We start from the raw sequence: 24,586 nt of genomic DNA on the forward strand, positions 1-24,586 counted from the left end.
GGAGCTTAAATAACTCGTCCTTAGCTGCCAAACTGTGTGCCTATAATAAATAAATACAACAAAATACATAAGGGGAAAGGGAAAACTTTGAGAGGAACAACAGAGGGATTTTTGTATTTTTAAAGTACCCATCTTCAAATAATTCAAAAGATTCTACAGATTTGTTTGAAATTTAATAAACTTGTAAAAGGTTTGAAGGATTTCTTTTTTTCTTTTCTAAAATGTTTCCTGGAAAATACACATACCTTTCTTGAAATGGAAGTAAAGCAAAGGTATTATTGTTTTCATAATAGAAATAAGTAAAAACAGAAACTTAGAATGGAAACATGACCAGTTTTTAAATAGGCTACCATTAAATCAATGTGGTTTGTCTTTTTTAAATAAACCATATTAAGTTTTAGAAATAGCTACTTCTACAATGTTGAAAAACTAGAATCTGGAGAATATTACTTTACAGATTTGTGAAACTAAAGTCTATCCAGAAATGTTAGAAAAATACGAAAACAATTAGCACTGATACCTTCACTATTCACCTTCTGCCCTAAAAATATGTTCACTCTCGTCACTTTCCTGCATGATTTCACCAGTTACCTACTTGATAATCTTCTCTCTCCTTCCCATCAAATCATTCACTTGAGTTTGTGTATGTGTATCAGAGGAGACACATCTAAGTAGACTGCCTATGGGCGTGTAGACATGTCTATGAACAGAAATAAAGTGGGTGCTGGTGCAAATATGGCTATATTCTATGTTTTCAAGCTTGGGATGGGGTATAGAAAAAGAATTTAGGTGAGGGAAGTATATCTGGCTGTTCGGGAACGTTGGATATGCATCTTGGAAGAAATGGACAGAACTGTGATGCTCATTACATTGCATATCTAATGGTCCACAGCCATGTTCCCCAAGAGAAAACCCTATTATGTAATCTTGGATCACTGTTCATCATATGAAAGAAGAGAACAGAATAGAATCAGTAGAAGGCATGTTTTAGATCTACTACAGAAGTATTTTTTCAGATAACTGAAAACAACTCCTTAGCATTGGCATACCTGTAAAATAAGCATGTCTTGGCGCAGATCGTCACCGTGTTTAAAGATAATTCCAATTGTTTCATTTGATAGAGCTGTAGGATCAGCACATTTAAACTCAAGCCACAGGGGCTTTTTCTTGGAGGCCATCACTTTACATTTTTCAATCTGTAAGAAAGTGGTCACATGTTTCCTGCACACAATGAATAATGAATATACATGGTGGAGACACTTGGCAATTCTCTTGCAAAGCATCACTATAAACAACCAGGACAAAGTCATAGCTGGAAAATCATTTTCAATATTTGGGTAAAAATATAGAAGGTGTTCTCATCAAATCTAGAAATGCTATGTGTGAGCAAATTCACAACACTTAAACCAGTGGCTCTCAAACTACATTCCAAGGAAGTGTAAGAGGCAGCGGAAGTACCTAAGAGGTACAGCAGATCCCACACTCTCCACGCCCCACTTCTACAGAATTCTGGAACTCCCATATCCCCTTTATTAGAGAGCAACTTTGCCATTATCTGTTTATATATTTGGCTTCCTTCCTAAGATTTAATTTGAAAAGAGTTCTAATGTACAATGTCTAAAACACTATTATTACAGAATCAGATGCAATAGGCTACATCCAACAAGATGAAATTTAACAGAAATGAGTGAAAATATCTGGCACTTAAGTCTAGTAACCCCTCAGGAAAACCCCTCACACATTCAAATAAAGTCAAGGTAGGAGAAATGTGGCTTAGCAGTCATCCAATTAAAAATAAAAAACGTAGGAGATTTAGCCAAAGATGAGTTCACCATGGATCAAAACTGTGATGTGGTCTTAAAACACACACACACACACAATTTGGAGCTGTATTAATATATCATAATACCTACCAATCTTTAAACGATGGACAGTGGATAGTTGGTGCTTTTCCTATAGGGCCAGCTTGCTGATAATTGTATACAAAATCAAACATGCAAGGGAGGAAATTTCCTTTCTTTCCATGAGGCTTAACTCATTGCTACAGGAGTTGCTTTTCTGCCATTAACAACTAGGAAACTAGGCAAAATATATGAAAAAACTCTTTTCAGACATTGGACAACAGGCAGTATAGGTATGTGACCCCTGAGAGAAGGAAGATAAAAGAGGTGATCCCTATAATTGCCCCAGATTACTGCCTGGGGGCAGTAATTCAGACTGAGCCCCCAGTCTAACAGTCTAAAATACTATAACTGAAGTCTCAGAAAGAGAGGAGAGGAAAGAGGGAACAAAAAAATATGGGCTGAAAAATGTCGAAATTTAATAGACTATAAATTCACAAATCCAAGAAGCTCAATAAACCCTAGTAGACTAAGCATAAAGGAAACCATACTAAGGCACATCATAATCAAATTGCTGAAAATCAGTGATAAAAGAAAATTTTAAAAACAGCCTGCGGAAAAAAAGACATATGTAGAGAGAATCAAAGATAAGAACGACAGTTGTATCATCAGAAAATACACAAGCCAGAAAAAAATGCTACTGAAAGACAAAAAAAAAAACCAGTCAACCTAGAATTCTATATTCCAGGAAAATATTTTCCTGCCTCAGCCTCCCTAGTAGCTGGGACTACAGGCATGCACCACCATGCCCGGCTAATTTTTTTCTATATATTTTTAGTTGTCCAACTAATTTCTTTCTATTTTTAGTAGAGACAGGGTCTCACTCCTGCTCAGGCTGGTCTCAAACTCCTGACCTCAAGCAATCCTCCTGCCTCAGCCTCCCAGAATGTTAGGATTACAGGCATGAGCCACCATACCAGGCCAGAATAAAGAGATTTTAGGTAAACAAAAGCTGAAAGAACTTATTGCCAGCAGACTTGCACTACAGAAAATGTTAAAGGCTGAAGGGAAGTGATGCCAGATGGAAATCTAGACGTATATAAAGCAATGAAGAGTACCCAGTAACGGTAAATACCATGGATAAACAGTAAAAAAAAAAAAAAATTAATCTATGAAGACTGTTAAATCTATTTTTAACTGTTTAAAGCGAAAATAATAATGGATTGTGGGGTTTAAAACATATGTAGAAATGAAATGCACAAAAATGAAATGTACAAAAATAGTACAAAGATACAGGGGAGTTAATGGAAGTATATTATTGTATGTGTAAGTCCACATACAGGAAGTCATTTGTTATTTGAACATAATCAAGAGTGTGTGGTAGTGACACAAGGACAGATATTTAGATCAATGGAACAGAATAGAGAATCTAGCCATTGACCCACACATATATGGTCAGTTGATATCTGGCAAAGGTGCCAAGGTAATTAAACAGGAAAAGAATAGCATTTTCAACAAATGGTGCCAGAAAATCTGAATAGTCACATAAAAAATGAACTCTGATCTTTATCTCAGACCACACACAAAAATTAACTGAAACTGGATCATAGACTTAAATGTAAGAGTTAAAACCATAACACTTCTAGGAAAAGCTATTCATCACATTGAGTTAGTCCAGGAGTTCTTAACCTCGGCACTGTTGACATTTTGGGCTGGATAATTTGTTATAGGGGACCGTCTTGTACCTCATAGGATATCCATCAGCTTTCCTGGGCTCTACCCACTAGATGCCAGTCACATTCTCCCAGTTATAATAATGAAAAATGTCTCCAGACATTGCCAAATGGTCCTTGGAGGACAGGGAGATCACCCCAGGTGAAAGCACTGGATTAGACAAAGATTTCTTAGATAAGACACTAAAACAACAAACCATGAAAGAAAAAGTTTTAAATTGGACTTAATCAAAATTAAAACCTTCTGCTCTTTGAAACACACTTTCAAAAAAATAAGAAGGCAATCCACAGACTGGGAAAAAATATTTGTAACATGTATGCCTGATAAAGAATTTGTATCCAGTTCATATAAATAACTCTCATAAATAAAAATAAGGCAACCCACTTAAAAATGGGTGCAATGTTTGAATAGAAAATTTTCAGAAGAAGAAAATAAGCACGCAAAAAGCTGTTCAACATGATTAGGGAAATGCAAATAAGAACAACAGTAAGATACCACTTCACACTTGTTTGAATGGCTAAGATTAAAAAGACTGATAATAACAAGTGTTGGCTAGGATGCAGAACGACTGGAACTCACATACATTGCTGGTGGGAGTTTAAATGGTACAGCCCTTTGGAAAAACAGTTCGTCAGTATCTTGTACACACACTTATCATCTGACCCAACTATCTCACTGTTAAATATTTACTCAAAAAAAATGAATAAAAAACAAAAGTGGTATATCCATCCAAGGGAATGCTATTCAGTCATAAAAAGGAATAAATTACTGATACATACATAACATGAATGAATCTTAAAAGCATTATGCAAGGTAAAAGAACCCAGATATAAAACTATATACTGCATGATTCCACTTAATAAATTCTTGAAAAGGCAAAATTATATGCTAGAAAGTAGATTTATTGCTCAGGGTGGGGAATGGGAAGAGGAAAAGGACAAACTGCAAAGGGACATAAGAGAACTTTTTCTATACTTTTCTATGGAAATGTTCTTTATTTTGACAGTGGTGGTAGTTATATGATTGCATACCTTTGTCAAAACTCATTGACTTGTATGCTAAAATGGACAAATTTTATTGTATGTCAAAGATACCTCAGTAAGCTGATTTAAAGCAATATAAAATGGAAATTACCTGGTGCTGAGTCTTCTAGTAGCCTATGATTATACAAGGGCTTGACAGAAGCCCGTCCACAGACTCTCCAGCTTCCCTGTCTCTACACAAACATTAGCTTCTAAGGCCTGGGCCCTAGAAAGCATGCTAGACATCTTCAAGAGAAAAAGACCACATGGAGACATCCAAGCGATACCTACCACCAGTGCTCCTGCTTTCAATCCAGGATCATATGGAACTCTAAAACTTTCGGGGAGATTAGAATTCTGCAGGTTTTCAAGCTTTTGCTTCAGTTGTGAAATAACTGTAATTGTCAAAAGTACATAAGAATGATGTGAGTCCAAGAAATTATCAATATTATCTATAACACTTCCCGAGAGCATACTTATTCCCAGCATTCTAGGTATTTGTTTTGGTGTGGTGCAGGAGAAAAGAGGATAGGGCCCTGCCTTTGAGGAACTACCCATTTGAAGTGGTGAGGTAAGTCAGGCTTACCATGAGCAACACAACCACGGACACATACTACAACAGGGGACAGAAATATGCGAATACATGTGGGATGGCACGCAGATGCCAAACGATCAGGTAAAGGACGTTTTGAGGGTGATGCTAAGGAATCAATACTATAGTTTTCTTTCCAGCATTTGAAACTTTAAACTGCCATCTGATTTGGGGAACAGACATTTGAAGACAATAACAAATGAAATTTGGTTAGGGTTTTGTAAACTCTTTTGGAAAGAGCAAGTTAGGTTGTGCAGAGAAGATGTGACAGCCTCAAAATTCTAAAGGCAAAATACATAAATTAAAAATTACCCGCTGGATAACAGATAGAATGGAGGTCAGTACAAATGCTTCCCTTTCTTAAAACAAAAATAAAAGTAAGATTACTATTACCATTATCATTTTTAGGAGATAGCATTACTGACACAGTGAAAAAGAATCAAAGGGAAAAAGTAGAAATTTAAAATATTCAGAAGTTTAAAATACTGGATGAGTATATCAGTAAGTATCTATATAATGAGCCATAGTGCTAGGTCCAGGTATACAAAAATGAAAAAGAGATATCCTTTGGCTTCAAGGTTCATACAGTTTGCCAGACCAGAGAGATATGTTAATGACTTTAATTTAATGTAGCGTTAGTCAAAACCTATGGGAATACAAAGAGGGAGTGATTAATATTCCTAGGGCAAGGACAAGTTTTCTTAGGGTAGGGATAGAGGTTACCGGAAAAGGCTTCAGAGAGGAGGTAGTGTGTGTGTAACTGTGAGATATGTATATATCTATATAGTCATCTCTCAATATCCATGGGGGATTCGTTCTTATACTGTATTATTTAGGGAATAATGATAAGAAAAGTCTATATATGTTCAGTACAGATGCAATTTTTTTAATATTTTCGATCTGTGGTTGGTTGAATTCACAGATACAGAACCCATGGAAACGGAGGACCAACTGTGTGTGTATATGCATACACATATACATATTCTGATATATATATGTATATATATGAAGAAATATAAAAAATTTAAAATAGCCTCTCAGTAATTCATTGCTTGAAAAGACTGAAAACTTGGAAACCATATGCACATATTCAAAGATGCAGAGAAAAAGGTAAAGATTTGGAAATAATCTTGTGTGTGTGTGTGTACAACTGTTCTTAAAGAATACATCTTACATCTGCATAATGTTTTAATTTTTCAAAGAGTTTAACATCTATTGTCATAACTTCATCATTAAGCATATACGTATAGTTAAAAAAATCATTAATTTGTAAAAGGAGAACTTTAAATTTACTTACTCCATGCAAACAAAATACTAAAGAATGTGTTTCTTGGCTGCCTTTTATGAAGAGGCAACTTGGCTTCCAGAAAGAATTATAGGGCATTTGGAGATGAAGGCATTTGAAAAGAGAACCAAGAAAATAAAGCCACTGTACCTTGGGAACTGACATCATACTTTTCGGCAGAGAGTGATTTAATATCAATGGTGACTTTCTGTAACATCTCGATTACTTGAACTTGTTGGGTAAAGTCATGCAGCATGGCTGTGCCACATCCCCTCAGATAGGCTTCTAGGATCACAGCGAACCTCTGCTGATAGTGTCTGGACTGGGCTATCTCACTTCTCAAGAACCAAAACAAGAAGTGACCAATTCTCTTGTTCTGAGGGTGAGTACAAGAAGGTTAAGATTATTATGACTAATGCTCTAAGTCTACCAGTCAATGACTGTCGATTTAAAATTTCATGCTATTATCAAAGTGGAAGTACTTACTCTTAAACCACGCTTTAGCAGGAATCTGGCAAGGGCACTGTCATGGTATGGTTCAAATTTCACAGCCTAAAGGAGGAACACATTAGCATTTGTAAGACTGCATTCTTTGCAGGTGAATCAGCAAAAGGAAACCAGAGAAACTTGTGCTCTGCTTAGAGGGTCTTTGTGGCTAGAGTGATGAGAATCTTACCGGTTCAGCTCCTCTTTTTTCGAGGACACTTGGGACCAGAATAAACCACTTGCTTGAGATCATAGAGCAGCTGATAACAGAACTGGGATTAGAGGCCAGAACTGACTCACAGTCATGTGTGATAGCTGGGAAGGTGAAGAGGCGAGGGCATTTGCTCCAATTAAATGTGTACTGGTTTTACTGGAAGGGTGGAGGGGGATGATGGAGATGGCTATAAGAAATCTACAAAGTAGAAGGAAAGTGAGGTTATGAGAAAGAAAATGGATAGTGGAGAGAAATGTATAGTACATGTTAGAGAAAAGTATTTGTTAGATGTGAAGATCCTAAAAGCCCGATAGCTTCCCTTTTTGGCTGCTCACTGGCAAGTCACAGGTTCTCACTGCAAATAAACAACTGGCCTAGATCAATCTACACAGAGCAATCACTACCACCCTGCCACCCTATGGTATATACAGAGCTTTTTGTCCCAAAATCCCTGATTTTATATGCTTCCTTGGGTAGAATTCGATCTTCATTTTTAGTGGTTAGTAGTCTTCATACCACTTGGCTAATGTACAGAGTATTGACTTAGGTGACAGCTCTATTACTGAGGAAAAAAAACCAATAAAATGTAAAAAATGATTAAATCTTGGTTGCATGAATATTTGTTACATTATTCTCTGTACTTTTCTGCAAGTTTGAAATAGTAATTTTTAAAGTAGCAAGACTAATAAATATTGTTTGGATTATTATACAAGCATAAATAAAGTTAGAAGATAGATGTCATACATAAACATGAAGAGAGGCTTAAAATTAAATATCTAGGAATATTCGCTTTATAAATAGAAATGGTCTATCCTTTTTTTCCAGGCCACAGAACAAATTCTCATTCTAATTTACATTTTAGGGTCTGAGGGCTTCTTGGTAGGATTTACAATTCTTACTTTGGTTTCCAGTTAGAAAATGATCACTATTGACTTCATAATGTTTCAATTATACCCATGTTCTCAAAAGTGCTTTTCACAGGTATGGTCAAATAGGTGTCCTTGTAGCTGCATCTGAGGCCTTAATTCTGAGAATGTGGTTATTTAGCCACCAGTACTCAATTTAGAAATGTTTTACGTTTTTAACCCTAATATGCGTCTTTCTGACCCTCTTCATGTTTCACTTCTCTAAAGACAATACAGATCTCAACTAAGACACCATTTTGATCTGGAATGAGTCATTTAACCATGAGCTGAAGATGTCTCAAATAGTTTTACAAATGACTACTCTTCTATAAATTTAAGACCACAAATTCAATGTTAATATTATTTATTGACCTCTTTCATTTAAAACAGTTCCAAGAAGAACACTATTCGTTTGCCAATTCTGCAAAGTATTTTTGTGAAAATTCATGGTAGCCTTGCGATTTGGAACAGAGCTCATGCAAATTTGTTTTGTTTTTGTTATGGAGAACTAGAAAACCGAAGATCTTAATTATTCCAAAATTCTTTAGTGTTATGCCAGTATCTGAACTAGTGGGTAGAAAAAATATTGGATATATTTAATAGATGAAAGCAAAGGTCAAATAATGTATTTAATGTATCTGACTAATGGGAAGGTGAAGATTCGGAGTTAAAGTTGGTAATATCCAAAATGCTTGTCAGAAAACTCCAAGGACTTCCTATAAATATAGAGAGTGATTAGACTGTTTAGCGTCTAAAATTTAGCCTAGTTAATCCTAAAGATCTCAGGTCAAACATCACCTACTTAGAACTGTCCCTGGGTCCCTCAGTGTATATTAAGTGTCCCCTACATTCCTGACTGTTTTCTCATAGCACTTTGCAGTTTTCCCCAAAGCATTTGTCACAATTTGGTATTAAACATCTGTTTGTGTGTGTACTCATTTAATGCCAGTCTTCTCAGTACAAGTTGTTGAATTAATGAATGAACAGGTCTGTGCTCTAAAACAGCATTTCTAGTCCACTTCCTTTACTTCCTTTTCCTTGTCAAGCAGTACAATGTAATTTGAGAACTGCTATAGAACAGGCAAACTGTTCCTTCTTCTTTCTTTCCCTCCCTAGCTACACCTTAAGCAAATCACTTAGCTTCTCAGGACTCCAGGGAAAGTCATGAGAACTGGTGTGGAAACACCATTCCATACCTGTCTAAAAAGAGGAGCTTTCAAGATTCAACTCAGATATGAGATGTTATTCCATGGATTGTAATAAACACAGGCAGAGAGTAAGACTGTTTCTGTCTAGCCCACACCACGCAGACACCGGACTGATCCAAGGTATCAGGGGAATAGTGAAAAGAGCACGGCATGGAGTCCGACCTCCTAGGTTTTGATTCTGGTCCGCTTCTTTCAAAGTATGTGACCTTGGGCATATTACTTAGCCTCTTGTGCCTCAGTTTCCTTTTGTGTAAAACGCAAACGCTAATTTGACCTCCATTATAATTGTTGGGAGAGTTAAATGAGATAATACACAAAAAGGATGGTAATTGCCTGAAGCCTTGGCACAAGGAAGCCTTCAGTAAGTGGAATCTATCATTAAAATAATAAATGAGAACAAAGTATTCCCACAGGGCCAATTCTCCTAAAAAGTGAAGTACTAATGTTTTTAAAATGCTTGCCTGCAAACCCTCAAAGACAGTAAAAAAGTAAATGGAACAGTTTACTACTTTTTGAGGTGGCTTCATCATATCTGCTTTGACTGATGACAAAGCCCTGAACAAAGGGCATTAGAGGACAACTGAATGCTGTGCCTGTGTGCATGGAAATAAATTCCTTTCCAGGAGGGTTCTGTTGATAACACCAATATCCCTACCTGGACCAGCTGTAGAAGGTAATGTAGAACATCATCGTCCTCCAAGCTCTCCAGTTTCTGAACTGCAATGGCTCTTACATTTTCATCTGAAAAGTTGCAGTCCAGGAGTTGCATCGTTAACCCAACATCCAAAGCACTTTGATCCCAGACCTCCCTTCTGGCTAACAATTGGTATGTTTTGGCCACAATTTCTTGCTGTCCCCATTTCACTGAGCTAAACAACTTAGGATACGCTTTGGGATGCTTAAGGCTTTCATATCTAAAATGCCAGAGCAATTCTTTGTCTTCTGCTGTGAGAGGGTTAAGTGGATCGGTTGCTATGATTGCCTCCAATTGCTTGCGAAGTTGGTTGGGCATTTCTGCTCGAACCCGGTCCCCTTCCGGGTCAGGGCTGGGCCTATGCTTAGGCAGGGCTATCGGGTGACAATAATTGTCCAGAAGAATGGAGATGGACATGGAGTTCTCCTTGTCTGGGTTGGTTGCAGATGTGAGCTTGTCGGCGCTGAAGCTCCCTTGGTCCTCTCCCTTCCCGGATATCTGCCACATGTGGAGAACGTATTCTCCACGGCGCAGGAGGAACCGGTGGTCTATCAGCAGCAGATTCACGTAATAGAGAAGCTGAGCTTTGCCCTTGGACTCAGAACCGGAAGTGTCTGCAGAGACCTTGCCGGACAGCGCTGGAGCTTTGCCACAGTAGATCTGGAGGTTCAGTAGAGCCCCTTTGGGCAAGTCTTTGATTTTGATACTGAACTCAAGCCACACATTCCAGAGCACCTCTTCTGTGAAGGGTTTGGGGCTGGTTCTCCTTTGGCAAAGGACTTGCTGCCCATGCTGGATGTTTGCCTCTACAAAAACTGTGAGGTCAGTATTCCGGGGCAGGACCGGGATATCAATGCCTCTGATCTTGACCCTAAACTTCCGGTCACAGTCCCACAGGGACACCGTGAACACACTTTCATGGTCTTTGCCGTGGATGGTCAGCTGCTCGTGGTAGCCGGTGACTCCCGTGCAGTCATCCACCAGCGGCCACTCTTCTTTCCTTACGTCATCCAGGGCTGGGTCCGGAGGCGTGTCAAGCACCAGGTGAATCTCTTCTCCATTCTTGAGGCAGTGCCTCACCCACTGGAAGTTTTTGATGGGCGTTTCACCCACCAGGTACTCATCCCGGCCACAGACCCGTAGCACAAAATCCTGTTCGTTCAGGCTCTCGGGGATGTCCATCAGGGACTTCTTCTTGGCCATCTTGGTGAAGAAGCTCTGGAGGATGGTGCCGGGGGTGTCCTCGGCCGAGACCTTGATGGTCTGGCTGGTGGTGCTGCGGTGGATGATGATGAAGATGCAGTTGTTGGCAATCTTCTTGGACAGGTACTCCGGGAGGGGCTTGGACGTCACCCAGGGGTGCATGGCGTAGAGCTTGGGGTCACGGCCGGCCACCTCGGCCATGCGCGGGGTGACCAGGCGGCGGCGCGTGAACTCGAGCTCGTCGTCGTGCACGTTGCTGACGTCAGTGACGTCGTAGCCAATGAGGGCGGTGAGCTGCCGCTGGAAGGCCTGGGTCTCGTCAGAGGGCGCGCGCCGCTGAACCAAGTAGATCTGGCCCGGGCTCCGGTGCAGCGCCTGCCAGTAACGCAGGCAGTCCAGAGTCTGAACCACCTGGTACTTGTCGTAGATCTCATACCACTGGCCCTTCTTCTGGTAGAGCAGGAGGAAGTGGTCCGGGCCGAGCCGGTGGTAGAAGTCCGCCGCCACGCTCGTCTCCAGCGCGCGCAGCCACACTTGGGCCTTCATCTGCTCCACGTTGCCGTGGCCCGCCACGTGCAGCAGCGCCGTCTCGGGGCTCTGGCTGTGGCGCTGGCTGGTGGGCAGCACGAACTCGATGGGGATGAGCTCCATGGGGGACAGGCTGGCCACCGCGCTCCGCGGCTTCATCCTCCGGCGCCTGCGGCCGTTGTCCTCTCTCAGAACCACGGGCTGTTCATAGTTCTCCAGCTCCATGCCCTACGCGACCTGCGAGTGGAGGAACAGAGGGCCTTGTCACCAGAAAGGCACTTCGTATTTCCCTGTGAGACAGCAGAAGAGAAGGCGCAGAGGAGTGACGTGCGCGTGAGGACCCAGAGGGACGAAGTACTTCAAGCTGGAGGCGCTACAGCCTTCAGAGCATGGGCTTTGGAGTCAGGGCCCTTGAATGCCGGCCCCACCCCTCACTCTCTGGGCGACTTGCGCTAATTAATTAATCTGAGCCTGTTTCTCCTCTCTCAGATGGGTGAGTAATACCTCAGAGGGTGGAGGTGAGAGTTAAATAAAGTAATACTTGTTTAATAGCAGTGGTGGGTATGTGGGGGCTCACTGATCACTCTCTCTACCTTTGTATAGTTTGAAACATTTAATAAAAAAAGAGATATGGAAAACAGTCATATAGCACAGTGCCTGACATATTAGTAATTGTTCTTAAGTATACTGAAACACATAGATGAGTAAAATAATACAGTTAAGGATCAAGTCTTAGTTTACAAGGTGCAACGTGAGGTGCTTAAATACTTCACTCTGTAAACAGACCTTAAACTTACTTCCTCTTTGTTCTGTCTCACACTTCTTGGAACTAGACACCTTACCCAACCTCTCTTCATGTTCCCTATTTTCAAACTGTCTGGACTCGGGATCCACTCCCTCCTCAATTTCCTGCCTTTTTTACTTTTCATTTTTTTTCTTTCTATTTAGGAAAGCTAGACATTTCATTCATAAAACTCAAAAATATCAGAATTGGCAAGGTTGCAATCAAAACTAACTGCAGATACATAAAATTTTGAATCATGAAATGTATAAATGTTCTAGCTTAGGTTAGTGTCTAAGAGGAGGCATCCAAGCCTGTACTCTCCTAATATGAACATTCAGGGAATTTTAATTTTGTACCAGTTCTTTTGATCTGCCTCTACTTTAGACAGTCGAGGAGCCACAGGGCAGAAGGCAGGATTCCTAGACTCCAGTGACCTGCTGTTTAGACCCCAATCAATTATATAACTTCTTTTTTGCTCTAATATTTTCATTTCTATGACATGAATTCATAAATTTATTCTCATTATTCACCCTTTCTACAAATGTTTAAGTATCTACCCTTCACAAAGCATTTAAGTATAAATGTGACACACTGCAGTAAGAAACCCTTCTAATGACTGAAATGCTAAAAGTATGAAAATTGAAAGATGAATAATAAAGTATTTGATTTTAGTATTTAGTATCAAATTTTGATTTTAGTATTTAGTATTTAGTATCAATAAATTATAATACATTATATTCTAAATAAGAATCAACTATTGAAACAAAAATTAATGTTTCAGAAAATATCATTTACTCTCTTAAATGACTAATGTTAGTGAGACTCACAACTACTTATTTCCGTAAGAAATAATGGAGCATTCAATGTATATCCAAAAGGAGAGTTTGATTAAAAGATAAGAAAGGCAAGTTTCACTAGATCCAAACTTGTATTTAAATCTTGGTTTTACTTACTTTTAAAGTCAATATTCCCTCTCTTAAAATACTATGAAGTTATACTTAGTAAGTAAATGAAACCAGCTGTCCTAAAGAACTGTCTCTTGCAGCTTAAAACATTCATTTTGGTCTTTTGCTACCTTATATAATAACTGACAAAGATGAGAACTGTAAGGTATGTTAATATGGATAGTAACTTGAAATATGTCCAAATTTAGGCAACATGCAAATATACAACAGTAACATCTGCCTCAGTGATACCAAACAATCTTAAAGGATGCAGAAGAAAACAGGCTGACTAAATACTCACTGGTTTCCTGCATGGTTGAGGCTATGAAGCTTTCTCCTTTTATGAGAAGACGTTGGAAACACTGTAAGTACAGTAATCTCTAAGCATGCACTTGTAAGAATGTGAAGCCTGGATGGCTCAGGCTCCCGTGCCCTCCCTCTTCCTCCCGAACAAAAACAAAAAAGAACCGATGCACCTGCAAAACTCTTGCTGGAACCTTGTGGATATCCACAGTGTAGCTTGGACTAGACAGTGAAACACAGACGTACAGTGGTAGTATCATCTCAAGAACCGACAACAACAGTTCCAGATAAAAATATTCTAGCTGAGAAGGAAGTGTCACTATTCCGAGTCAGACCCAACAAAGGGCAAAAAATAGAAGGAAGCAATACCTGATAAAGCAGCGGAGGCGATGATGCTGAAGGATCATTTGTTTAATTTTTGAAAACAAAACAAATTCAAACCTACCCAGTGTGCTTCTAAACTCTTCCGCTTTTTTGGGGCTCCCTTCATATCCAGATGCAGAGGAAGTGTTGCAGTTACCAGGAAGGAAGTTTTAACCAAGTTGATTATACGTGTGATTGCTCATTTTAAAAGTGTCAGAAATGCATTTCCTGTTATAGCAGAGAGAGAGCAAGAACATGAGAGTGAGCCGTGTTTACCATATTTTTTTTTTCTCTTTGAACTAATTTTTCAAAAATTGTGGGAGACTGAGACAAATTAAAACTACATAGATCCAAACCAAAAATACACATCATGAGACACAAATGCAATATTTTTGTAGCTAGTTCTAAGTATAAGAAAAGGCCTAACAGCCACAATATTAGACATCCGATTAGGGATATTTTTTTAACAGCCAAATTAAACCTATTCCCCTCATGGGAATTCAAATGAACCCTTGTTCATATACTGTAAATGATGGATGGGGGAAGAGAAACCTAGTAATACTGAGGACTGAGTTATCATGATGAATATTTTCAGAGACAAGGTTTGGGAGCTCACTTCCTTAGCTCTGCAAGAGATTTCTTTATTTTTTCAGAGCATTCAGGGCCCAAAATATCACTGGCTCAAACTGAAAGTACTGCAGCATGTGCATGGTATGTGTGTAAATGTGACATACCGCGGTAAGAAACCCTTAAAATAATGGTTAAAATACTAAAAGTATTAAAATTGAAAGATGAATAATAAGGTATTTAGATTTTAATATTTAGTATCGCTAAATTATACTACAGTATATTTCAAACAAGAAATCAACTATTGAAACAAAAATTAATGTTTCAGAAAATATCATGAATGTTGAGGGTGGAGGCTTGCTGTGAGCAATGATTCATTGCCTGCAGACAAACTAGGAGGTTGCCTAGTATCAAGGGGAAATTAGGGAGCTGAAAACTGTCATGGCATCTAGCAGACAGAGTCACTGGGAGATGGTACCTGACTGCCATGGGGCAGTGAATACATAGAAAAGCCATCCTAAATCATTTTTTAGAGCAGCCCTGTGTTTTCCAGGTGACCTCAATTCCTTCTGGAACCTCCAAGCACACTCAGATTCTGAACCAGTGCCCCCTCCCCTCCATCTCAGAGTTCCACATACCAGAGTTCATCCTCCTGCTCTCCAGCTAAGCTCCAGGGACAACAGGTGGGATGGAGTTACCTTCACAAGTCTCTTGCAGGTATGTCAGAGTTCCTCTGGATTACTCTGATGTCAAGATAAATAATTGCTTGATCTGATCTCTCTCTTTTCACATGGGCCTTTTGGGTCTTAACTTTTTAATAGCACTCTAGTAGTTGACATCAGCAGGCAAATCATGTAATTCAAAGGCTGCCTCCCAAATACTTAGAGGAGGCTTATCGGCTTCCCAAAGTATATTCCTATATAGGAATACTCCCTTAGGAGGTTGGCAACTTTAGAGGCCTCAAGGTTGGCCTTCTTGGTTGGTCCTGAGGGAAGACCACCACACTATAGCCGCCAAGCCATGATGTAGGAGCTTGCCAACCTGTGTTTTACCCAGAGTGTGTGGGAGGGTACCTGTGGGTAGGAGGCGTGGGGGGAAGGAGCCTTGAAGGTGGGAGGGCTGACCTCAGAGGAACCATAAGCAAGGCCAGCTCCATTTCCAAGACCGTTCAACAGATTTCTTCCCTGTCCTGGCTCCATCACTTCCAGGGGGCCAAGTCCCAATCTGGCACTAGACACACATACACATTATGCTAGAAATACTAGACTCAGGCTCTGGCGTCTCCTTGCTTCTGAAGGAACTATTCAGCTAATTCGATTACGCAAAGGTTGTCTGTTCCATAACTAAACTTGCAGACACTTCAGGCTTTATTTGTGGGTTGAGATGAAAAGTACCCTGCTCTTCTCCAAATCTTAAATAGCCACTAAAATTTGGCTATATGTGGTAAATGTTCCCAGGGAGAAGTAATGGCAAATGTTTCCTTCCTCTGTGTGGATACTTCTTTGATGCAGAGGTATTCTTTACTAGTAAGAATATTTTATGCCCGGAATTTTTAGTGTAGAAAACTCCTAGACCTCATCATTATCCTGTTTTATTAATATGTTTCTTATTTTTCCCTTCTGTGAATCTGTAGACATATAAATTTTGTTTGGAAAAAAAGCATAATCAAAGAGTCTGACCCTCTATATCACATCCAACTATCACAGGAATGACAAGATAGAACAGATTAGGAAATAAGAACACAGTAGGAAGTATCAAAGATTATAAACAGATTAAGAATTAGTTGTTTGTTATGAGAAAGGCTCTTTGCCGTGGCCTTCAGAGAGATTATTTATGGTTTAGTTGGAAAAACAAAACATGCACATGAGAAAACATGTGCAACGTGATAGTCTATACAGTCCAAATGGTTTAACTGTATTACGTACCTTTATGTAATCCAACAGTTTACTGGAGGAGATCACTTTGGGTGGAATTTAAAAAAAATTATTTTAAATATTCAGAGAATATTTTAAATAGTCATAGGAGTGGATCCCCCAGCCAGAAGGTATTTGGTGATGGTGAACAGAGCAGTTCACTGAAATGGAGAGTTTGTGAAAGACAGCAGTGTGAGATATGAGGAAGTGCGTGGCAAGATAAGCTCATGTTTCCCACACTTGTTTCATGTCTTGGCACATGTGAATAGTCGTGACATGTGTATGGCACACTGGGTTAAACTGAGGAGGCTCCTCAAAGCCTGAGACAATGTCTGCAGCCACAAAGCCCTCACCCGTTAGGGCACAGTGGTTGGGAAGCTCTGTTACTGGTTATCGTTCCTGGCTGGAGTAGCTATCTGACTCAGACATGAGGGTGTCTTTCAGCTTGAAAAAGCACTGCGATCCCTCATTTTTTCAGCTCAGCCTCAGATGGCTTATACACTGTGAACAAAAACTCATTTTAATCTTATCTAACAGTTTAATTCACTTTCATACCTTGCTTTGGGCACAAAGGCAAACCTTTATTGAAGCTGTGCCTAATATTTTTTGGTCTGTATTTGATAAGATTAAAGACAAGCATCCTGGTATTGTAGAAGCGCTAATCTTCACAAGACCTGGGTTGATTCCTGCTCATTCTTTAGGCCTAATATATGCCAATTCATCTCTCTTGGCTTCCTAATCTACCAAAAGGATAACAACCACCCTACTTATCTCATAGGAAGTTGTTAAAAATCTTCAATTTTCAACGGAATGAAAACTTATCTAACTATACTGTGTAAGATATTGGATTAGATGCTACAAAGGACACACAATTCCAAGTATCCCATACCAAAACAACATAGAGAAAAAGAACAGTCCATGTCATCTGTGTGTTTCTTTTTCACAGAGAGGAAAACTTTCCCAGATGCCTCCTGGGTTCCCTTATGTCTCTAGCCAGAATTGTAACAAGTGTCCATCTATACCTCAGCCCATCAGTAGGAAGGGGGATAGAATTATGTGACTGGTTTAAACTAATCAGGATTTACCCCTGAGTTCCTGGTTGGCCAGAGAACAGCAGACACCAGAACAAAATGTCAGGGCTTTGACAGTAAGGACAAAAGGGTACTGGAGAGGTCCACAGGAGACTCTACCACAGCTTTGGTGCCATTAGGGAAGTAGACTATTATCATGTCATATGCTCAGAGGGCAGCCATTCCAGGTTCTGAGAAAAGAAGCTACAGGAAATGAGTCACAGTCAACAGAACCCGCAGGATCTATAGCCAGATCCAGGTGCCGGTGTCTGTGGGACATTCTACTTTGTTCACCATTCTTTTTTTTTTTTTCTTTCAAGAAACAGGGTCTTGCTTTGTCACCCAGGCTGGAGTGGAGTGGAGTGAAGTGGTATGATCATTGTTCACTGCAAACTTGATCATTTGGACTCAAGCGATCCTCTTGCCTCAGCCTCCTGAGTAGCTGGGACTACGGGCCTGTGCCACCATGCCCTGCTAATTTTTCTTTTTTAAAATTTTTTTGTAGAGACAGAATCTTGCTATTTTGCCCAGGCTGGTCTTTTACTTTTTTTTGATTTTTTAAAAAATTAGAAAATTAAGTGAGTACAAATATTTTTGATGACATGGATTGCTTTTGTAATGCTTGAGTCACAGCTATAAATGTGCCCATCATCCAAATAGTGTTTATTGTACCCGTTAGGTAGATTTTTGTCCCTACCCCCAGGCTGGTCTTTAACTCCTGGCCTTAAGCGATCCTCCCCTTCAGCCTCCCAAAGTGCTGAGATTAGAGGCGTGAGCCACTATGCCTGGCCTCACAATTCTTATCAGAAATTGACCACTGAGTGCACTTTTCTCAATTTCCTTGTTCAGTTAAATGTTGCCAATACAGATCATTAAGCACTTCACACATTTCTTGAAAAGATTTTTCTGTAAACTGATTTTTAAAAATCCAGATTCCTTTGCATGATACATTAGACACTCTGATTAATCACTTATGATCTATCCTTAACTCTCTGCCTCATCTTCCAAATCCCGTCCACAATTGAATTAAACTGATCTTTACTCTCACTCTGTGCTTTTCCACATGTCTGGACCTCTGTACGCTACTCCCTCTGTCCTCTCCCCTCCCCGTATTCTCTTCTCTTCTCTCTCTTCCCTTCCTTCATCCCCTCAGCCATTTGACCAACTCCTGCTTCATCAATACTCAGGGTGAGGAACCTCATCTGGGAGGGCTTTCTTAGTTTGGGGTTAGGGCAGCTTTCCCCCATGAGAAACCTTCCACAATAACAATAAGACCACCACCACCAAGAACAAACTCTTTTATAGCACTTTCTGAGTCTTACATTACTCTAAGAACTTTCATACATTCATTCATTAGTCCTCACAGCATTCCAAGGAGAGGGGGACAACTCTCATCCCCATTTACAGATGATGAAAGCAAGACATAGAGAAGTTAAGTGGCTTGCCCCAAGTCCTACAGCTGCTAAGAGGCAGTGTCATAATGCTTCTCCCAGGGGAGGACAGCTGTTTACTCAGCTGACTCCTCTGCCAGACTGAGTTCTTTGCGTAGCTGCTCTGTATTCAGCCACTGTGTTCCCCAGGGTTTTACACAGTGCTTGGCACAGACAAAACTAGGGCCTCAATAAATATTTGTGTATAGAGTATTTCTTTTTGAAAATCATTGGATTCTTCTGCATGTACAGGAAGCAACAGGAATATTGAGTGATATTCCCAAAGCCTCCCAGACCAACAAAACCCAGACAGCCCCTTCCTTCCATTTAGTCACCTAACCTAAAGCCCTGCGATCTGCCTCCTCTTCAAACCTCAGAACAGGAAACCTGGGAGAAAAATGGTCTGTAGAGCATGGAACTTAGGAAGGAACCCAGTTTTACTAACATTATAAGGAATCACAATGCTTTAGAAACATCCTCTTTATAGCTCTTCTGTTTGACCCAGTTTGTTAGTTTTCTTTGTTACCTTCCTAATAGTGACTGAAATCTAAGACGAAATGCTGCCTGGACCATGTCGGTGTGAGCAAGAAATCCTCCCATATAATGGATATCCTGACCCATTCCCGGGGCCCTGCCATCACAATTACCTGCGTCTGCCCAGGGCGTTTATCTGTCTGCCTACTCACCTGTCTCATCGCTTACCTACCTGTCTCTAGGTACCTCTTACATACCGTGATCCTGACAGAGACAAAGCTGTTGCAGTAAGGGAGTCAAGTTTCCAGACCAACTCTATTTCCTTTCTTCTTGGGATATTTCGGGTTCAAGGGCCCAGGAGAGAGTCCTGAGAGAGAGGAAGACTGAGTAGACTGGCTTGGATGGAGCCTGTCCTCAAAGCCGTGGTCCTGAGGCTGGAAGGGACATTACATTATAACAGGAGCTGCTTCTCAGGCCTCTCTATGGAACTTTGTTCCTTCCAAAGCCCTGGTGGCTTCTCAGCTTTGAGTCTGGCAGGAGTCACCTCCAGTTGGAAGGAAGCCAAGCGGATACCCCTCCACTCCAGGTTCAGAGAAAGGGCACAGTAGGCGTGCCGGGCTGGGAAGGGGGGGTGGGTTGGGAGAGCCAAGAGCGTCCCTCCCCCGGTAGGGAAGGGGGGCCGCTGTGAGGCCACAGCCCTGCACGGCCTTCCTTTCCTTCTTCCTCTTTTTTTTTCCCTCTCCCAAGCAAGTATTAACTTCATGCCACTGACCTCTGCTGCATTCTGCCCCGGGGGGCCTCCCCGCCCTGACCTCAGCTACCGCCCCCTCTGGAGGACAGGCTGGACTGGGCAGTCTCTTTTCCTACCTTGCTCTGTACCTAGGAGGAATCAATCCTCTTCACCCCCACACCTCGGCTTGCATTTTCTGGAATTACCCATTGTGTGGGTCTGTTTAATCACTTGAGAGTTCTCTGCAGGTCGGGAAATACCCTGCTGGGGTGTGTCTCAGTGAGGGCGTGAGGTCCCCAGGGCTGTGCCCTCCTGTCCTCCAGCATAGCATAGCATTTCTCATTTGCTTTTAAAGTAGATGCGGGCAGTCTTCATTCCCAGTATCTTTTTTCTTCTCCCTTCCTTTCCTCTTGCATCTCTTTCTTTTCTTTTAAAAGTGTACTGACTTGAATGGGAGGGGCTTCTGGGTTGCTGGGAATGTTTCTGGATGGGGAGCAGCCTTCACTTGTGCTCCGTTTGTGATAATTCATCAAGCTGTACACTGGATGGTCACTTTTCTGTATGTATGTTACACATCAAAAAATAGCTTTACTGAAAGGTATTTTTACTTAAAAATGGCTAAAATTTAAGCTACTTCCCATACTTTATTAAACAATTAAGAGTGTTTTTTTTTTCCCCTCTCTACATTCTTGGCAGATTCTTTTCCACCTGAATCTTGATGTTTCAAGTAGAGGCCAGTTCTGAACTGTTGTGTCTGTCTCTCACAAGCTCTGACCCCCACCCAGTGGCTTCACCTTTGTGTTAGCTGGAGAACTGTGGGGCTAGGCAGAATGTCATAAAGGAAATGTGATCCCATTTGGACTCATTTGGAGGGAAAAGGGTCTCCAATCCAAGCTGATGTTGTGGAATTCCATTGAATTATTCACTGATGTATGTAATGAATGCATTTGTTCCTGCATTCATTTAACATTTGTTATTGAATATCTTTTATGTAATAGCATGTGGTGTCCCTGTCTGCAAGGAACTTGCAACTTAGCAGGGCAGAGAAGATGTCCAGCTATCATCATCATGAAACATGCAAGGGCATAGCAGAGACTCCTAGAGGCCATAAGATGTGCCCTCAGAGCTGTTTGGGGAACAAGTTACAGGAATCACAGCAGGATGCTATCTTTCCCAGCTGAACCTTCCAGAGAGAAGGGCGCAATAGGAGTGGCAAGGAGAACAGGCAGAATTCTGCCTAGGCAGAGGTGAGGGGAAAGAGCATTCTAGCAGAGGGAATAGTGTAAGGCAGCCAAAATTCTGAAGAGTGAAATTCACTTAAGTAGTCCCCACTGGGGGTGGGGATGGAGGAGGGACAGCTATGGTCAAATCATGGTGTTCCTGACAGGTAGGGCAAATAGCATTGGCCTTTACTTGTAGGTGTTGGTAAACAGTTATGATGAGCCAAATTGGAGAGCTTGAGGGTAGAGTAGGGGAGGGGTTGCAGTACATCTCTAAAGTCCCTCTTCTTTCTTTTTTAAATAAGAGCTTTATTAAGGTATACTTAACATACCATTCCCCATCCCTGCTAGTTTTAATCTGTCACGTAGTTCTCAGAGACAAATTCAGTAGTCCTGATATATTTATTAGGGTGTGCTAACTGTTAATCACTACAGCAAAATCTCAGTGGGTTCTTTCTTTCTTTCTCATAGTCCTATGCGGGTTCCATGGGGAGGCGCTGTGCTAAGCATTCATTCAGGACCTAGTTCCTTTCAACTATGTCCTAGGTTCTGCTCCCTCTTGGGCCTCAAATCCTCCACTGAATCTGAGAATGGCTGGCATCTCTTGTGCCCATTTTCATTGGCCAGAACTCTGTCACATGACCTACCTAACCACAGGGGTGGCTGGGAAATATAGCCTACCGTTGTGCCCAGAGGGAAAAGAAAATAGATTGGCAAACCCATAGCATTATGTTTGCTACAACATGTTATAGATAATAGAATTTTAATGAACACGATAAAATATAAGTACTATCATGCATCTGATTTCATGTATTAGGAATTATTTCTATCATGAGACACTTAGAATATGGCCCTCCAGCCTTAGGCAGTCACTGATGTTATGATTATATCTTGTCTCTGTATTGAGTGGTGGTGATAAGTAAAGGCTTTTACAAAACTAGAAACTGGCAGTCCTACCCTTGTTGCTTTTTCCAAACTCCTCTTCAACAATGCAGTTCTTCCTTCACTTGCCAGAAAATTCTGTTCTAATCAGGCAGTACAGTAATCCAGATAACAAACATAAGACAATGGAGAGAGATTATTAGATAACAAGGCATTACATTGGTTGAACTTATCATTATTAAGGCCAACGCCTAAACTTTTTAAAATTCACACTTTTGGAGTGTTTTCTCAATTTATTCTTCTACTCCATCACTATTAAAGTTTATTTATCATAGTAAAAGTTTATTTTATAAACTTTTTTAATAACCACCTTTTTATAAAAGGTTTATACTTATTGCCAACAGGGTGGGGGATTGGTGGAAGGTCTGCATCATATAGTCATTTGGAGAACAAGATGATAAGAACTCTGTCATTTAGAACATGTGGATTTTGAGGTATCCTTAGACATCAATACCCAGCCAGCAGATGAGAGTGGAGGATGGTGCAGGATATTTTTATTGGGTGGGTCTGAAAGTGGTAAATGTCACTTCCATCTACATTTTATTGGCCAGACTTAACTATGTGACCACACCTATTGCAAAAGTAGGGGGTCTGAGAAATATAGCCCCTGTTGCAACTCAGCAATGACTTTACCCTTCAGTGTTGGGGGTGGGTCATCAGTTTTTGGTGAACAGCTAGTCATCTCTGCCATGCTGAGCTACCACCTTCTCTTTTCCTTAAACTTACATACAGTACCCTGACTGCCAAAAGTAACTATACTAGAGATGTTGGCTTAAGAAAAATAAAGGGAATATAAAATATCATCTCTGAATACTATAAAAATGTCTATGCACATAAACTTGGAAATATGGAGGAAATGGACAAATCCCTAGAAACTCACAGCCTCCCTAGGCTCAATCAGGAAGAAATAGAATTCTTGAACAGAACAATATCACCGAACTTGAAGCAGCAATAAAAAATCTTCTAACAAAAAAAAGTCCCAGGCCAGATGGTTTCACACCCGAATTTTACTAGACCTACAAAAGAAGAACTGGTGTCTATCCTGCAGAAATTATTCTATAACATCTAGAAGGAAGGAATCCTTCCCAACACATTTTACGAAGCCAATATCATCTTGATACCAAAGCCAGGAAAGGACTCAACAAAAAAAGAAAACTACAGACTAATATCCTTTATGAATATAGATGGAAAAATTCTCAATAAAATTCTAGCAAAATTAATTCAACTGCACATCACAAAAATAATCTATCACGACCAAGTGGCCTTCATCCCAGGGATGCAAGAATGGTTCAACATATGCAAATCTATAAATGTAATTTACCACATAAATAGAACTAAAAACAAAGACCATATGATCTTCTCAATAGACATAGAAAAGCATTTGACAAAATTCAGCAGCCTTTTATGACAAGAATGCTTAACAAAATAGACATAGACAGGACTTACCTCAAAATGATAAAAGCCATATATGACAAACCCACAGCCAACATCATACTGAACAGGGAAAAACTGAAAGCATTCCTACTTAGAACTGGAACCAGACAAGGTTGCCCACTATCACCACTTCTATTCAACATAGTGCTGGAAGTCCTAGCCAGAGCAATCAGACAAGAGAGGAAATCAAGTGTATCCAAATGGGTGCAGAAGAGGTCAAACTATTGCTCTTTGTGGATGATATGATCTTATATCTAGAAAACTCCAAAGATCCTGCCAAGAGACTCCTGGAATTGATAAATAAGTTCAGCAAAGTCTGAGGCTACAAAATCAATGTATACAAAACAGTAGCATTCATATATGCCAAAACAGTCATGCTGAGAATCTGATCAAAGACTCAATACCATTCACAATACCAACAAAGAAAATAAAATACCTAGAAATATACTTAACTAAGGAGGTGAAAGACCTCTACATGGAGAACTATGAAACTCTGAGGAAGAAAATAGCAGAGCACATAAAAAGATGGAAAAATATATCATGCTCATGGGTTGGCAGAATCAACATTGTTAAAATGTCCATAGTACCCAAAGTGATCTACAGATTCAATTTAATTCCCTATTAAAATACCTATGTCATTTTTTGCAGATCTAGAAAAAACCATTCTATGCTTCATACGGAACCAGAGAAGACCCTGTAT

The 24,586-nt window shown here is 40.3% G+C and overlaps 1 protein-coding gene across 5 annotated transcripts in view; it reads right to left on the minus strand.

Moving 5' to 3' along the window:
* The window catches only part of PIK3CG (phosphatidylinositol-4,5-bisphosphate 3-kinase catalytic subunit gamma), a 32,365-nt gene extending 18,073 nt beyond the window's left edge, over positions 1-14,292 (minus strand). The window contains exons 1-6 of one of the 5 annotated variants that reach the window (XM_045565457.1): positions 14,189-14,285; positions 9,943-11,949; positions 6,961-7,026; positions 6,625-6,850; positions 4,889-4,992; positions 1,050-1,196 (exon numbers count right to left, since the gene is read on the minus strand). In XM_045565457.1, the coding sequence (XP_045421413.1) occupies positions 1,050-1,196; positions 4,889-4,992; positions 6,625-6,850; positions 6,961-7,026; positions 9,943-11,937 (2,538 nt within the window). In that variant the 5' untranslated portion in view covers positions 11,938-11,949; positions 14,189-14,285. Of the gene's footprint in view, positions 1-1,049; positions 1,197-4,888; positions 4,993-6,624; positions 6,851-6,960; positions 7,027-9,942; positions 11,950-13,741 lie in introns of all 5 variants that reach the window. The other 4 variants (XM_045565456.1, XM_045565458.1, XM_045565459.1 and 1 more) reach the window with 4 other exon arrangements.
* Between the last annotated feature and the right edge of the window lie 10,294 nt (positions 14,293-24,586).

Source organism: Lemur catta, chromosome 11, assembly GCF_020740605.2.
Source record: "Lemur catta isolate mLemCat1 chromosome 11, mLemCat1.pri, whole genome shotgun sequence".
In the NCBI taxonomy this organism is placed as follows: Eukaryota; Metazoa; Chordata; class Mammalia; order Primates; family Lemuridae; genus Lemur; species Lemur catta.